Genomic DNA, 17,914 nt, shown 5'->3' with positions numbered 1-17,914 from the left:
AAATCACCAGATCTGAGTCCCCTGCATGAACTGTACTTCCATACACTGTGGTAGGGCCAACAGGCCATTGATTGTTTTGGGAACTCAAATCTTGGCAGTCCAATCTCATTCTTTGAATAGGCATTTCAGATGATAAATGTATAATTTCCTTGTATCTGCATTGTGTTTTCTGTTCTACAGGAGTAAAAAGAGAGAAAAGAAGTCCAAGCACAAGTCCAAACGAACATCAGCTGAAATGCAAGGGGCTGCTCAGATGTATGTTTCATTTTGTGTTTCCTGCTGAATAACTGTTCACTTGAAAGCATTTATTCCTTTTATTCTAATGGTCTTCCTGTTGGGATTTTAGGTGATTATGCAGAGTTTGTCCGTCCAAGTGAATTGTTTCTTATCAAAGTTCAGTTATGTCTCAAGATAGTTTCTCTGTACCTGAACAGCAGCTAGGGCCATTGAAAGAAGTGGGAGAATCACAGCATATTATGATATGTTGCTGAAAGGATGCATCATAATGTCGACACTGTTCTGCATTTTGGTCTGTAAGTTTAGATCAGAAAAGCACTACACATTCAATCCATTGCCAATTCGGAATACTGGCTTGGACTGATTAAATGCTTGAACACTGCATTTTGACGCTAATGCAAACTTCTTATAGTGCACAATAAAGCCATTATTAATGATCACTATGCTGACAGTTATTCTGGTGCAAATCTGGTTATGATCTGTGGTTTTTAGCAGTGTTGTGATCTTGGAGAAGGTTCTCTCTCAAGACCACAAGTATATAGATGCAGCGATTTATTCAGATACATGAGATAAGCTAGGAATGATTGTGTTCTGGTGCACTACGCACCATCCTAGCTTATCCCATTCATCTGGATTTATAGGCAGACAAACACAACAAAAGCTATTGGGAAAACTGTGCCATCAAATTTAGTGATGCTTGGTTTTCAGACTTGGGGAAATTTTGTACTGGCTTCTGCTAAAACATCACTCAGAGAGTCTAGAGGAAGCTTAATCAAACTAGTGAAGAAAGAATTTCTCGACCTTTGCTTTTCATATACCACACATCAATTGATGAAGGCAATGGCACATCAATATATATGCACATAAACTGCAGATGCAACGAGTGGTTAATTATTTTAGGTTTCAGTTAAGGTTTGCCTCAACAAGGGACTGACTGTGCTTCTCTATCTTTGCTGAGCTTCTTGTTCCTTGCCTCGAGTTTGGTTTGGTTTCCAATGACATCAGATATTGCCTTGGGCAATAAAAATTCTGACCGTTCGAGAAATGGTGCTCTATCAGGAACCAATGGTTCTCGAACGATGATCTCCACGCCATCATAAGTCCATAGTGCAATGGTTGCATCCCCTTTTAGTCCAAGTGAATACCATCCAAGCCCTGCAATTGCTATGTCAACACTGTGAACTTCCCAGCTGATTCCAGAGACCTGGATATCCCTTTGCTTCCATTCACCAAGTTCTCCGGTGGGAGGCTGCATATTAGAGACAACCACATGAATAGGAAGAGGCAAAAAACAAAGCAACTTGCTCAAAACCAAACACTGAATCATGAATCTCAGACTCCGACTCCCACACCAATCAGGCAAACTTTGCAAAGAAACATCCTGAATTAATCTTGGTAGGAAATGCTTCCTGTATTATGGGATCCTGAAGAAGCTTGAGCATCAAAATTTTGAACGTGATCAAAACTTAAAACATGAGAATGAGAACCATATAGAAAGCAAAGCAAACCGACTCAGCAGCCAACTGAGAGTATGACCTTTGGTGCGTGACTAATTGTTTCAAATCTCTGTGTGTGTGTGTGTGTGTGTGTGAGAGAGAGAGAGAGAGAGAGAGAGAGAGAGAGAGAGAGAGAGAGAGAGAGAGAAGACGAACACCAGCATGCTTTCTCCATATCTACTCGGCATTTTCTACCTTCCCCAAGTGAAGGGAGGCGCTTGGTGATGCCCAAACTGTTACATGGTTTCTACTGAGGACTGGATCAAGTCTAGCCTTGCTTATGCACAGATTGTCCTGTCTGCAATTAGCAAAATCGCGTTAGTAAATCAAATAAGTTCCAATACAAAACCCAACTCAACGAAATTCATGTCTAAGGAGATAAACCATGAAAAGTCCTAACATAATCTGCACCTAAGGACAAAGGGAGAGGCTGGATCAAACAAACACTTGGCCTGATGCGTGGTGGTTATGAACTTGCCAAAAAGGGCACTTGCAGGCCTCTAACAGGACTCCCATGACTTGTGCAGCTCAACCAACCTCAACATGTGACCACTAGCAGAACCATAGCAAACTTGGATAAAACCTGCAAGTTCATGTCCTCAGCCTACTCACATAAGGTCACTTGCATGTGCTGTCACTATTCCGCCAATGCAACTAGAGGTGAATCTAAGCCTAAATATTCACAATTCAACTAGTCTCAACTAAGCCATGCAGACGCAGTTAATTAGATTCAAGTGTCAATTTGGTGTTTTTGAAGTCAATCAAATAAGTGAAGAATGTTAGCTGTCCTGACTTGGATTGGAACGACCAGGCAGAATCTGTAAGCTACTTGTGTACACTGAAGGATCCAGAAAATGTCGACTTGAAGTGATCATGTGAGTCAACCAAAGACTGATCTAACTCTCAGTTGTAAAGAACCACGATTAAGTGGTGAAACTCAGAATTGGTCAGATTGAAGCTGGGGGCTAATTTGCAGCTTCAAGTCAGGTCTCAAAAAATCGATTGCAGTGAATTGATTTAGTCAGTAAACATTTGCAAAATCATACGAACATAATTGCATTCTCCATGAACAAATGACTAGATGAAACAGAATGTGAAATGCAAGGAAGCAACCTACTAACCTTCATTCTGTAAGTCCGGGGCTGCAACTCCTTCCTAATCTCCACCATCTTCTGCTCCTCCCTGTTCAGCCTCATGCTTATCAGATATGGATGCAGCAGACCAGGCGTATCGTACATTTTCGCATTCGACGGCAAGATCTCCCAAGTGTGGTTCCAGGAACTGCAGCCTCTGTTAGTCTTGTTATCTTTGCACCTTCTCTCTTTGCAAAAGCATTGATCAGAGTAGACTTCCCTGCGTTCTGAGCCCCCACCACCCACACATTCCCTCGAGGGCCGGCCAATTCCTTCACCAACGACAACAAATTCCTGATACCCAAATCCTTTCTCGCGCTAAAGAGATGAACACCACTAAGTTTAGGGGCGCCATTAGCTCTAGCTCGGTTTCGAACCCAGTTGACCAATCTCGTGGGTGAAATCGCCGAAGGAAGAAGTGACATAAACATTCCATCTCAAACGCCGTCATAAATTAGCGACAAAAAAATTTTTGTCGCTTATCCATCGCGAAGTTGCGACGGAGTCGGAGGGTAGCAGAGGCCTGCCAGAGCAATAGAGGCAGGAGCATAACCCCTGCCTAACACGATGTTGTAGAGGCAGGGAGCTTGCCGAGAACCATGCGATAGGAGAAAACCCCTGCTGACACGATGCAAAGGAGAGGCAAGGGTCTGCTCCTGCTTGACAATCTCGATGCAGGAAGAAGACAACCCTCACAGGACGAGAAAAATAGTAGGGGTCAGCCCCTACCAAGCCGACAAGGTGATGCAGAAGGCAACCCTATTGTCTTTCGGAAAGAGAAAGGAGAAACAAAGAAAGAAGACAAAACGGGGTTTTACCTGGGAACCACTAGCTTCGAGGTTCTGTCGAGGGTTGTTCCAACAAAAGCGGTGAGAACGACTCCGGTTGGCTAGAGGATACAAGGAAAAAGGAACAAGAGGTCGGTGGTTGCTTTCGCTGATCGCGCTAGTCGGTGATGGTAGCAGAGAGGAAAGAAGGAGGGAAGAAGGTCAGTGGGGTCGTGACGATCAGGTCGCCAGGAAAAAGAGGTCGTCGATCGAGAGAGGCTTGCTGAATCATGGTGAGCAAGTGAGAGGAGGTGCGAGGGACTGTCGACGATGGTCGAAGGTCACCGACGGCTACGACATGGCAAAAGGGGGCGACGGTGACAAAGAGGTCACCAACGCGGTTGTCAGTGGCTCTGGTCGTTGGTGGCCGCAGGGAAAATGGGAGCCGGAGAGGAGGAGAGAGAGTGGTGATGCTGTCGCCGGCAGCTATGCTCATCAGCGGTAGCAGGTCGGGAAAGGCGACGAAAGGGAGAGGGTTTGGGCGTCACTCGTAGGGGGAGAATTTTGTGCCCTAGTTGGCTGTTTTATATCGAAAAGTAGCGACAGAAATATTCTGTCTCAAACGTCACCGTAAATTAGCGACAGAGTAGCGACAAAAAAATTATGTCGCTTATCTATCATGAAGTTGCAACGGAGTTTGAGACAGAATGTTTCTGTTGCTAATTAGCGACGTATTTTGAGACAGAATTTTTTCATCGCTAATTCTGCAACTAATTTCAATTTTAGAAACGACTAGTTTTCTCTAGATAATCTGTCACAAATTTACGACGAAAATAATTTGTCACAAATTTCTGTCGCTAATTAACGTTTTTCTTGTAGTGTTTTTCGTTCACTGTTTTTCCAAAGAAAAACAAAAATTTTGACCAACCTCTTTCACTAATCCAAAATTTTGTTTTCTTTGTGCAGATCATGTTGTGTGCGCTAGAACTTTGATGCCGATCAAACACGGGTAATGTGTTTGTAGGGCTGATTTTCAAGTTAATATGCTCGCACCCGGGCTGATTCGAGCACTGATAGGGTTGGTCGATTTGCTCTATGATAGCACTATTAGATTTGCGTATGGAGGGTGAACCCAAATTGAAGAGCTTACACACTTACACAATAAATTGTTAAAGGTACTCGCTTTGAATAACAACCTCTAACCTTTAGTAAGATTTTCTATTTTCAGATATCTTAATTGTATGTTTTTCATCATTCATAAAACTGGCCTTTAGGGCTTTTCTTATAATCTTGAAAGGGGGCTGAATTGGGGTGTGCTTAAAAGAAAAATGTCCCTTCGACTCAAGGATTGCAACCCTTGAATTTATAGTTAAATTCTAGGAGGCATGTAAGCATTGAGGGTGTCCCTTCCCAACTGTTACCTTATGACCACATCCTTATAGTTAAAACCTTCTAAATAAATTAATGAATTGTCTAATTGAAAAAGATAGCAGAATACATACGTTGTTAGGAGTTTAAATAAGCAAATACTAATAGTATACTATCAAACTACTTTATTTCCTCTACGAGGGAGAAGGGCAATTAGGGAAGCCCCAGATATGGGCAAGTCGATCACATAAGAGTGCTTTAGTAGACCAATCCAATTTGACATTGATAAATGCATTGCTTGTGAAGTATGTGTTTGGCTATATGTCCAATCTGCTGTTGACAGGTTAAATATGATGAAATATGTTAGCAATTGCGGTTGTGAAACTGCACAAATGATAGTGATATTTTATAATGATTGGCCTTTTCTTTTTTCTGAAAGAAAGCAAAATTTTACCTTACCTTGAATCTGTTTCTTCACGTCACACACTCTCAATTACAATATTGACTTAGATGCCTAGAAGATACAAGGGTTAGTGCTTCTATTGGCGTATTATGAGGAAAATGTTTCCTTCTTATATGAATATATAGAAGTTTTTCCCATGGAAAGTTTACAAGGGTGCATTTGTTATGCACAACTGCAAGAAAGGCGTTTAGTGCACGTCACCTTGTGTTGGGACGTTGCAAGTTCGAATCCCAATGGTATAGTTGTATAACTGGTAGGGTTCTGCCTAACCCCAACTTTCTCTGTAAAAAAAAAACTGCAAGAAAGGCGTTCCATGCATAATCCATTTTCGTGACTTAAGGATGAAGCAAACGCGTCCTAAGTGATAAGGACACAACAGGACATTTAGGCAGTACTGCAAGAGGACACCCATTCATTTTTTAGTGTCATGGAAGAGACCAAGCTGTGATTGTTTTTGTTTTTGTTTTCTAGAAGTGGTGGGTGTTGTCTCAATAATGAGTATGTTTTGTATTGTCAAACCACAATTGTCATCTTTTCAATCTTGTGATGTTTACTTCTTTTATTTGTTGATATAAAATTTGGGTCCATGACAACAACCTTGAATTTTCAAACTCCAAATGGCAGGCAGGTCTTTGCCCTACCCACCATTAATCACTCATCACTTTCATACTTGGTGGATTTAGGTAAGTGCCTTTTAGTGCTTATGCTTTTGGAGAATTTTCTGAGGGTGCATTGGGATATAGCTGGAGAGGACTGAGGTTGGTTACAACTCTGACCATTGCCTCATATTTCTTTAGCTTGATGAGTGGGATGGGATCCACTTCTAGTAAATTGCCCAAACCTGGGATAAAATTTGGGCTTTCACTGAATTTTGTAGATTAGGATGATTTGAGGATTTTCATGGAGATTCTTCATTAGGATGTATGTTTAATTTGTACTGTCAATTGATCATGCTATCTAGTGAGAAATACTGTCTTTTCATATTTTTGGGGGTGGATCTGATCCTGTAGGTTTGATCCATATATGGGTTGTTCTGTTCGTTAGAAACTGGAGTTTTGACCAACGGGTTCAAATCCCATGGGTGTCACACCCCCTGCATAAGCCAAAGCTTGGCGACTCCCTGAGGTAGAGGGATAAGCCGTCGGAGTTTTATGCTGACATAGACAGAGACCGTAAGTACGGCAGGCTGAGCCAGCGCAGCTCGGTCTCTGTGCCTAGAGTGGTTTTTCCTAATAAAAGAAGAAAAGAAATTTCAAGAAAAACTCATTGATGATGATGATGACTCTTATTTACTTAAATAAAAAAGACACTTCTTTTGTGTTTAAAATTTTCCATTTGCTAGCCAAGTCATATCTTGAAGACTTTGCATTAAGGATTACATTATGCAAATTTGGGATTGCTAAGTCAAATCATGTGAGTTCTAGGGTTTTCAATTTTTGTTTCTTAGCTTTCAACACTATGGTGGGTGGAGTCTGCCTGTCCTTGGCTTAAACTCCTCTCTTTTCTTTTCTTTTCCTTTTTTTAGAAACAAAAAACTGGGGGATAAACCACTCTGAGGTTCGAACCCAAGGCCCTTAAGATATGATAGTGTGACCTAACTAGGGTGTCAACGGGCCTGGTTTACCCAGACCAAACCCTATAGGTCCCGGTATGGTGATAAATAAGAAAACCTGATTAAGATTTGGGTCCGGACCCGAAGGTCGGTTTAATACATGAACTCTGGTATAATTTGTGAAATTTTATTCCAAACCCAAACATGACCCGATTTCCAATTAAGACCCACAATTTTTCAATGTGAAAATGATAAAAAAAATATTTTATCAGGTATGATCCAGGTCTGGTTCATGTAGTTTTTATCGTGTCTGGACTCGGGTCTAAACCCGATATCATACCCAAAAATCTGGTTTTACCTGGGTCCGAACCAAACCCGACCGGTTGACAACCCTAGACCTAACCATCTAGCTATCTCATTCGACCCCAGCAGCTTAGGCCCATCTTTATGGATCTTTTTTGTATCCCATCCAAACCACTACCTGCCCCGAAACCTAGTCGTTTGGAGATGGAATCAAGTGGCCAACTTAATCGAGTTTGCTCGATTGATCAACCATTAAATGAACTCGTGGGTTTCGAACTCGAGGCTGCTGGGTTAGGGTAGCGCGGCCTGACCATCGAGCTATCTCATTCCATTCCCAAGTAATTCTTAAATGAAATTTTCATTTAGAGGTTTACTTTTTACTTATAATCCACACACAAAGACTCTATTTTCTGAATTTTTTGATGCAGACCCAGTTTCTGTGAGCTATCGTCCCCTTAGCACAGCTTTACCAGAGTTAAATGCTATACAATAACAAAAATACCCTTCATCCTTTTTCTTTTTGCCACTATCTTATTTTATATATGTTTAAAAGGTCAGTCCTAATTTTTTTTTGTAGGACAGACAAAGCTGGGGTTGGGCAGTCATGTGTTTTAGTAAGGGTAAAATAAGAACTTTACAAAACTGCCTCCATCACCGTGTCCCGTCTTAAAATCCGAACCTCCATCCCCAGGTATGGATTTTAACCTCCACCCCTGCCTCCATCACCGTTTCATGTCCTTCATCCCCGGTTCAAATGAGGGCGAGGCGGGGTAGGGTGGGGCCCCATTTCCCCTAAGTCTATTGTCATCCCTTAGAAGGATTGGGGATGGGGCCGGGCAAGGCAAGGATCAGGATGGAGATGGGTCGGGGCGGGGGAAAGCATAAGTCCATTCCCGCCTCCATTCTCACACGGGGATGTAATTTAACCTTCATCCCCATTTCATGCCCTTCATCCCCCATCCATACCGGGTGAGGCGGGCGGGGGCCCACTTTTTCCCCGTCCACAGCCATCCTTAGGCTGTCCTAAAGATTGAGGGCGATCAGGTACAGCTTCACATTAAGGCCGCATTTGCGTGCAGTAGAAAGTTGGAGTTTCCATAAAAACACAACTTTTGATGTGTTTTTGCGAGGCTCACCCTGCCAATACAAATGGGGCCAAGGTGCCTCAAAATCAACGATAGACCCCCCTTTCAGCAGAAATGTTCAATTCATTTACAATCACGTAGACTGAGGTCGTGACATGCAAATCCCCCCTAAATGTGTGCAATCACATTGCACCTGATCCCCCCTCAGTGTTTTATTCTCTTCCCCAGTTTGTCTTCTTTTCTACCACTGTTAGAATGTGAAATTTAAAAGGAAAGAAAAAAAAATGGTCATCTATGACTAAAATTTGGTATTTGCCATGTATTTAAAAGAACCATACTGGTGTTAAGATATAGCTTAGAAAAAAATTAGGGTTGGTATACGATTCAAATGAACTGAACTGTTCAAGCTCGGCTCATCTTATATTGACTGACTCAAACTCATTGTCGAATCCTACTCATCATTTTATGAAAATACTTACCTTAGAATGAGCTGATTTGGTCTTTCACAATAAAGTGATAGATGAAACTGCCATGAAACAACTTATTAGCAGATTAATAGATCATTTCGGAATAGCCAATACATCACACATTCTTGATCAAGTAAAAACTCTGGGGGTTTTCATCAAGCCACCGCTACATCCATTTCATTAGGAATTGATGATCTTTTAACAACACCTTCTAAGGGATGGTTAGTCCAAGATGCTAAACGACAAAGTTTTATTTTGGAATCCTATGATGACTCCATCTGAGCCAAGCTCGAGCTCATGGCAAGCCCAAGCTAATTGAGTTTATTTTGTTCTTCTTTCTTCCGAATTGAAAATAGTAGAATTTTGACCCTAAACCTAGTGAGCCAAGTTCATATTGGCTCGTTCAAGAAAAACACATTGTTTTGGAGCTGTGGCTTTGCAAGTCAAACAGTCCAACAACTATATGTAAAATATATTTTTTACTGGCTAACGAGCCTATATGAGTGGGAATGAGCCAAACACCAGTTTTCTCACGTTCGGCTTGCCAAGTTCATTTCATGAGTTCTAAGGAGCTCTTTATGAGCCAAACAAAAAACAGAGCCATGAGCAACAATTTGATCTTTTAGAAAAATAAATGACAGTAACCTTCTTTTCTGATAGAAGAATGACAGTGACCTGGATCATCTTCTGCCACATACTTTTTGAAAATTCACAGCATGGTAGTGTGAACAGTTAGGCCCAAGCTAACCCAAGCTAGTGCACGTCACCTTGTGTTGGAACGTTGCAGGTTCAAATCCCAACTGGTAGGAGTCTGCCTAACCGTGCCTTTTAAAAAATAATAATATTAAGCCAATCATCATGCCAGAAATTCCAAAGAAACAATGACTACTTCCTTGACAAAGTAGCGTGTGAAACATGTCCACCGCGCGAGGGAAAACATTAAGGGAAAGGCCTTCTTTCTAGTGCAAATTTGATTATTAAATAAGGAAGTTGATGCTACTTGTCTGAGGTATGTGCCCACCAAACTGGAACCCAAGCAAGCGTAAGGATGGCAGTGGACCTGGAAAAAATGAAGATCGGTCTGAATCCATTTCGTTTGAACAGGAGATGGAGGACATAAAATGGGGAATGAACCAGGTGAAAATCAAAACCCGTAGGGGAAGAAGGCGGGGATGGACTTACTCTTGCCCCCGCCCAGCCTCATCCCCGTTAATGAAACTATTACTATACCCTTATATATTATAAAATCTTTACATATATACATATATATTCCTTACCCTAATTTCTTCTTATTCATCTTCAAATAAGAATAAAGTTATTTTGAGATGGAGATGGGGATGGGGACAGCTATTCGGAGAGGAGGATGGAGGGGCAAAATTTTGAGATGGAACAGGAGTGGAGATCTGGTCCCCAATACCCGCCCCAGTCCTCTGCCATCCCTATCCAAGTGGCCATGCATAGCCATAATAATGATGACCCAAATATTATTATCCAGGTCGACCTAAAATGAACCTGAATAACATGTGTAATATTCGCTTTGAGCTATGATTTATGACAAAGATCTAATATAAGAAGTAACGCAAGTATTTTTTATGTATTTTTTAAGCAAATGTACGCTTACTATTTGGATGTTTTCATCAGTTATTCGTTTCCCACTTGGCTACCCAGCGTTTATCATGGACACTATAACCAATACATCAGAGGTGCATCATTCCCCAGCCTTTCATACTAATGCAAGTATGAAAGTTCCTCTCAATGCTCCACACCGGATATGAACATGACTATCTCAATGCTCTGACACCCACACCGGATATGGATAAAACTGTCTCGCGACGTTAAGAAAACCCAATTCCTATACCATTTTAATGGGCGAACAGGTCAATTTTTTGTATGTATTTTTTAAGAAAAATATACATTTTCTAAACTATTTTAAATATCAGTCAAGTTTTGGCCAGCATTTTCTCAACGCAACTATAATTGTCGGGTTTGGTTTACTATTTTACGAGTGAAATTAGGGTCAACAATCTGAGAAACAAATGTATCTGGGAGGGATCTCCACTAAGAAAAAATAGCTTGTTTCACATGTAAATTTAGACTCCACATGCCATAATTGTAGGGAGCTAATTGGATCTACAAATAATATTTTGAACTGAATTTCCAACACTTTTATTGGAAGGCTTTTCTCGTAGCAAACACGCCATTGAAAATGCGTTAGGATTCCCTACTGGTATGGTATTCTGTGGAAAATGTTTTCATGTTGAAAAAAAAAAAGCAGAAGGAACCAATGAAACGGTGAGTCTCCTTATAGTGGGAGACTTGGACTATTGTGGAGATCACATCGGCCCTTGTATAAGACAAACCAGTAGTTAGGTCCAACCAGTGGGACCTCCTGGGTTGCATGCCATACCATTTCTTAATTAAAGTGACGCGACTACCTCTATCGTCACTTTCATAGCTCAACTTGCTGTGGTAGGTATGGCATGAGAGAGACAAAAAGTAGCTCCTAAACAGTCATATCTTTTTAAACCATCTTAAATGACTCCAAAGAACGCGTTTCCCAGTATTTGCTTAATATGAACTCATAGATGTATTTTCTATAGCTTTGTAGAAAACATGTATTTCGTTAGGTATTTTTCGTGTTTTATGCATAAGAGTGATCTAAATTGACACTTTATATTGCACCAAAACTTGATGAAATAGAAATCAAGGTTTATCATTGAATCGGTTATATATATATATATATATATATATATATATATAGTGGTTGAGAGAGAAAGAAAAAGAGAGAGAGAGAGAGAGGGAGAGATTTTTGATGAATGTGGAAATAAATGTGAGCTGCCATTGTCAAAAAAGCATGGACCATGCTTCTCAAATTCTACAGGAAAAGGCAATCAGTTGTCCAGTTGCATCTGTACCAGACTTCCTTCCATTGCCACACCAGCTCACCCCACCATCCAGAGGTCAAAACATAATTTTTATGGCCTTTCCACTCTATTGAATAAACTAAAGGGCCATTACAATCGAGAGGCCTTGGATAAAAGGAACCTTGAATGGTGATCAACTTTTCTTTGAGTTTGGACCAGATTGGGTTCATTGCTGAGCTCATTGAACCAATGTATACTTAAACCAATGTTGTCAGTATGGGCATCGGCCCTGAATAGTTCGGTCAACGATTCAGGTGAATCGGCAGATACCAATTCACAAGCGAATCGTTCTGAATCGGCTAAAAAATAATTGAAAAATATTTTGTGTCAATCAAGATGTGACACATGTTAAAACCATTAAAATAATATTAAAAAATAATTTTAAGTATTTTTTTATATTTAATAGCTGATTCAGGTTAGTATCGTAACTATACATATAGGCTGATACAGGCCGGACAACATTGACTTAAACTATTGAAGCTCAAGTGTCTAAATTGTCCAAAAAATCACCGCCAACCGTACGTTGTCTGGCGTCCGAGTAGGGATGGCAAAGGATCGGGGCAGGGGCGGGGGACAGGGTCTCCACCCCTACCCCATCACAAGATTAGAACCTCCATCCCCGCACGGGGATGGATTTTAACCTCCACTACTCCCACCTTCATCCCCGTTTCATGTCCTCCATCCCCGGTTCAAACGAGGATGAGGTAGGGTGGGCCCCCGTTTCCCCGTAGTTTATTGCCATCCTTTAGAAGGATTGGGGATGGGGCAGGGCGAGGCTAGGTGGGGATCGGGGAGGGGCAGAGAAAAGTGTAAGTCCATCCCCGCCTCCATCCCCGAACGAGGATGGATTTTAACCTTCATCCCCACCTCCATCCCTGTTTCATACCCTTTATCCCCAGTTCAAACAGGAAGAGGTGGGGCGGGGCACCGCTTTCTCTCAGTCTACTGCCATCCCTACCTCCGAGTGATAAAACTCTTGCCCTTTGCCTAACATGAAGGACACCCAGTTTCAACCTTGCGGCAAGGGATCCACTCTTGGGTTTTGAACTAGAAACATCCTGTCAACTTGGTGACATTCACAAGTGGACCCTATATCAGCTGAGCAGAGCTCTTGTGGGTAGGGGTGTCACTACAAGAAAAACCTTGATTAGCGACAAACATTTGCAACGGATTTTTTTTGTTGCAAATTAGCGAGAGAACATTATCCATCGTCAATCTTTGAAATATTTCTAAAATTAGTGACGTAACAAATTTCGTCGTAAATCTGTCGCTAATTAGTGAGGGCAATATTCTGTCATAAATTCGTCGCTAATTAGCGACGAATTTGCGATGAAATATTTCCCTCGCTAATTTTCATTTAAAGCTACCAAATTAGGGCGCTAAATTCTCCCTCCCTTTGTCTCTCTCTCGTTACGCTTAGGGCGATTCAGCCATAGATAAAGAAAAGGGCGGAAGGGGCACAACTCCTTCCATCTTTTTCTTTTCTTCTCAGATGGAGAGGGGTCGGCTGATGGAGTCGGCCCTCTCTCTCTTCCTCTCTGTTGCAGGGCGGTCGGTCGGCTGGCCCTCTCTCTCTCGCTTGAAGAGTTTTTTTTTCCTGCAACTCATCGGCAACCATGGCTACCGACTTTCGGATCGACCAAAAAATCATGAAGAAGAAGAAGGCTTCGTACTTACGGTGTCGCTGGCAGTGGTTCCAGTAAGCTTCTCCCTCTTTTTGCAACTTTGTCAATTTTTTTTCTTCACACCTCTTTCTCTGTCACTCTTTTGTTTGATCGACGGGTGGAGGAGACACACCATGAGGGTTTTGGGTAAGGAAAAACCTCACCTTCACCCGACGATCTTGGGGGTGAGGTTTATCCTCGTCCCCCCTATCACGCGATAAGGGGAAGGGGGAAGGTGGTTCCCGATTTTGGGGAATCATCTTTTCCCAGTTTTTTTTTTCCATTCGAGTGGTTTTACGTGCTCACTAAAGCCATGAACCATCTACATTAAGCAATGGGCACTCACAGTCAAAAAGGTCATCAAACGCCCAAAAGTAACAGAAAGTGTCCTTTAGTCATTGAGAAAGAAGCTACTCTGGTTTTAGTAAAATCCTGGAATAATGAAATTGACTAGCACTGGGGCCTAATTCTTGCATGCCAGATAGTGCAGCTCATTCCTACAACAAAAGATCATGTCTTCCTCCTCTATTCCTAGCATTGATTTCTATTATAACAACAGGGTGCCCCACCTTGCATATGTTGTCGTATAGGAGGAGGGGAATCCTTCTCAGTTTATATGTTGGTTTTTAAATGCTTGTGTTCACAGCCATATTTGGTTGGTTGGTTGGTTGGTGCAGCAGAGGATGAAGGTGATGATGACGGGAAAAGGTAGATTCAATTTCAGTTCTCTGCTTATAACTGCCTTTATTGCTTGTCACAGTTTCATCAAAACACCACCATGGTACCCATACATCTCTCTCTCTTTCTCTCATTGTTTTTTCTCTAGACAAGGAAATGAGGATGGCATTAGTTGATACTAAAGAAATGACTAAGCATAAGCATGGGTGCTACTTGGCATGGAAACTCCATGCAGCTCTAATTCAAGGCACTCCCTTTTATCCAAGTTATCTGATAACACTAATGCTAAAAGTTCTCAGTTATCATGCTTCTGCTCTGCAAAAAATTTAGTTCAAAGGCAATCTACATATATGTGTATGTGCATAAATGCATGTTGTTATTGGCCCTTGAAGTAGTTCAACAGAAGCATGTCTCTGAAACATATGTTTGATGGTAACTTTAGTGTATAGAATGATGAGAAAATAGGTCTTCTAAGATGGCATAGCCACCAGTGTGCCGTGATCAAAAGGGCATCTAGCCTCATAAGTATATGATTAAGCTTCAAATGGGAATGAGTGTTTTGAGTAGCAAGTCGTGGCTATAACTGTGCATTTAAGGTTCTCAGTCACGATCTTGCTTGCAAGTTCTTGTATTTGACTTTTTTTTGTGTTTCTCACTCTTTAGGTAGGCTGGTGGTGTTTTGCATGTTTATTTTGTTGTTTGTTGTTTGAGAATTTCTGCTTACGATTTGTTTTTGCAAAAGAAATTTTTAACTAAACTGCATCACTGTACTTATCTTTTGCAAAAGAAAGCCAACATGAGCTGATTTGTTTTGTTTACACCTTCTAGGGTTTCAAGGTTTGCCGATACATGTTCGTTAGATGTGATAATGAACCCGCACCTTGGACTAGGTCTGAAGCATTTGATTATTTCCACTTTCCTCCTGCTCTAATACCCTGCATTCTCTTTTTCTTTTTTCTTCATGATTTGGTGGTGTGGGGTTGTTTTTCTATTGTTGATCTTACTGAATCAGTTGAATCTTGCTCAGAAGCTGACATAATCACTTCAAGACTCAATCTTCACAAATATATGAGATCTTTTTAATGTTTGAAGTTTCCCTTTGATTAGTGCTTTTTAATTAATTAGTCAAAATGATCTTCCTGTGAGATTGATTTTCCTTGATGACATCATTCAAGTGGTTGAATCTTATCCATAAATTGTTTACTGACATAATCATTTAAAGATCCAAGTATGACTAGTACATGAAGTTCCTTTATTTTTTGAAGGACAAGGTAAACCAGGGTGCTTCCTTTTCCAAGTATAGAAGCATTGGTTGCATAGGCGTCCTGGCTTTCATTATTTTAAAGCCTGCAAGACAATTTACTAAGTTTGTATAGTGGAAACAATTTTAACTATTAATACATGTGTTTGTTTGACTTGAAAAATTGGTATGTCAAAGTCAGTTCCACCTTGTTCTTTCATTCCTCATCCTGTGTATAGAATTTTCCATTGAACATCTTTAGGTGAAAAAAATAGTGAGAAATAAAACACTAAACTTAGTATATTAGACCCTATGCTCATGGAGAAACACCTAAGAAAATTAAGTGGTGCTTCTTACCTTTACCCTTTGATTAAAGTGAATTTATTGGTTTGTTGCATGCATATAAACTCCCATTTTCCAGCGGTTTAAGTTTCAATTGTAATAACATTAGTCCAATTCAGTTCATGGAAAATCATGTGCGAACATTTTGACATAGTAGTGTGTCAACTATGGAAAGCCTCAAGCTTTGTAAAATAGCGTCAATGAGGATTTTGTTTGTCAGCTTATGCAGTTGATAGGGTCTTTTGTTAAGCTCTACTTGCTTTTGTGATATTGTTGAACCTTATAAAAAAATGTTAGAGCATTTCAATAATTCCAACATCTCACATTCCCACTCCTTTATATATAAAAAAGTTTCAGTCTGTCATATACTTCACAGGTTTCTATTGTGCTGCACATCAGTCAATTTCTCCGTGTCTGTCAACATCAAGCAAGGATAACATCTAATACCTGCCAGAATTAAAGTTGATGCCTAATAGAAAAATGTTTTATGATATACCTACAATGAGATTGTTGTGAAATTTATTTAGGGTCCATGCAGTTAATTTTTTCTTTTGTATGATTATTCATTGAAGCTTGTTCCTTTAAAGGTCTTCCAAAGTGCAAGCCTCTACTTAGCAATGACAATGCCTGAACAACTCACATCTGCTTTGCGTTGGTTTATGCTCCCTTTAGAACCTATCGGCGTCCCTGTATCTGAAATAATACTAACTCTGCTACTTTCTTTGAGGTTCATCAATATAGTATTTGACGAGGTAAGAACAATATTACACTATGGTATTATGCTTAAGAAAGTCTCTAAACTGCCTTCTTGTTAAACAGTATACTGTGTTGGCAGGTCCGCAATGCTGCTTTGGGGATTGTAGCTCGTAGAATAAACTGGAAACAATTGACATTCATGGAAACTTTTGACGGTGAGTGTAGGAGTTTGGCAATTCACAACCATATGAGTATTATTAGTTCATGCTGATAATTTTAGAATCCTTTCTCTTTATTAAATTGTAATTTATACTCATTGTGTATCATTGTTTTTGTTCTCATTAATTATGAGTCTATGAGTCATGGCTGCTCAGGTTGTAGTTAGAAATACTTTGTGCAATTGCATTTAAATTCAGAAGAAGTGGATTATATTGTAACTTATACTCATTATGTACTGTTTTATGTTCTCATTAATTATGAGCTTACGAGTCATGGTTGCTCAGGTTGTCTTTAAAAAAACTCTGTGCAATCACATTTATAGTGCACAATATTGAAATGGAATTAAAAAAAGAAATTTTCTTCATTTAGTAGTTGTTGTAAAGGAATGGAAGCCCACACGTAATGCTAACAGATCGTATCATCTTTCCAATGCTAATTTATCGAGCACATTTGCAAGTGGAAAAGTATAACTCTGCCCCTGGGAAAGTGGTTGAGATTTGTTTCCTCAAGACCAATAATGAAGAGAAATTTCACTGCCCCTGGGAAAGGCACATGAGGCGCAGGCCTCAAGGCGTATGAGTGTGCACGCCTCAAGGCGTATGAGGCGCACGCCTCAGGCTCTTTTTTTTTTTTTTGCTACGGATTAGTGATGGCTATTATCCATCGCTAATATTTAGCGATGACCTGTTTTGCGACAGATTGTATTCCGTCGCTAACTTGGCGACCAAAAGTTAGCGATGGAATTTATCTGGATATACTCCGTCGCAAATCCATCGCTAATTAGCGACGGATTTGCAATAAAAACAAGCCATCATAAATCCGTCGCTAATTAGCGATGAACTGGCGACAGATAAATTCCATCGAAATTTAGCGACTAGAATTATGCGACGAACGCTAATCCGTCGCTAATCTATCGCTAAACACGTTAGCGATAGAATTGGCGACGAATAGCGTCTGTCGCTACTTGGCATTTTTCTTGTAGTGTGTCAATGGGTTGGGTTTGACCCATACCTGACCCTACCAAACTCTGGTCTATACGGTCAGCATTTGATGATAAATAAGAAGGTCCAAATAGATTCTGGGTCGGACCCAAAGGGTCCAATTAATATATGGAACCAGAAATGGTTTGTGAAATTTCAAACCAAACCCGGGGCCGACCTGACTTTCAACTAAGATTCATAAATTTTTAATGTAAAAAAAATTTAAAAAATATTATTTTACACTAGTGGCGGAGCTAGAAGTTTTTCGTTGGGTGGGCAGACTTCGGGTCTTGGGGACAA

The 17,914-nt window shown here is 40.6% G+C and overlaps 1 protein-coding gene and 1 pseudogene across 1 annotated transcript in view; one reads left to right on the top strand and one right to left on the bottom strand.

Moving 5' to 3' along the window:
• Positions 1–667, top strand: part of CYCH;1 (cyclin H;1) — a 57,094-nt gene extending 56,427 nt beyond the window's left edge. The window contains exons 13-14 of the mRNA XM_090014203.1: positions 181–255; positions 347–667. Of these exons, the coding sequence (XP_089870329.1) occupies positions 181–255; positions 347–350 (79 nt within the window). The 3' untranslated portion in view covers positions 351–667. The remainder of the gene's footprint in view (positions 1–180; positions 256–346) is intronic.
• A 489-nt stretch (positions 668–1,156) lies between these two features.
• Positions 1,157–3,297, bottom strand: LOC149831879 (GTP-binding protein BRASSINAZOLE INSENSITIVE PALE GREEN 2, chloroplastic-like; annotated as a pseudogene).
• Positions 3,298–17,914: the final 14,617 nt, after the last annotated feature.

The sequence above is a fragment of the Nuphar pumila genome, chromosome 7, assembly GCF_984573655.1.
Source record: "Nuphar pumila chromosome 7, dmNupPumi1.hap1.1, whole genome shotgun sequence".
Classification (NCBI taxonomy): Eukaryota; Viridiplantae; Streptophyta; class Magnoliopsida; order Nymphaeales; family Nymphaeaceae; genus Nuphar; species Nuphar pumila.
This window is presented reverse-complemented; position numbering and strand designations above follow the sequence as displayed.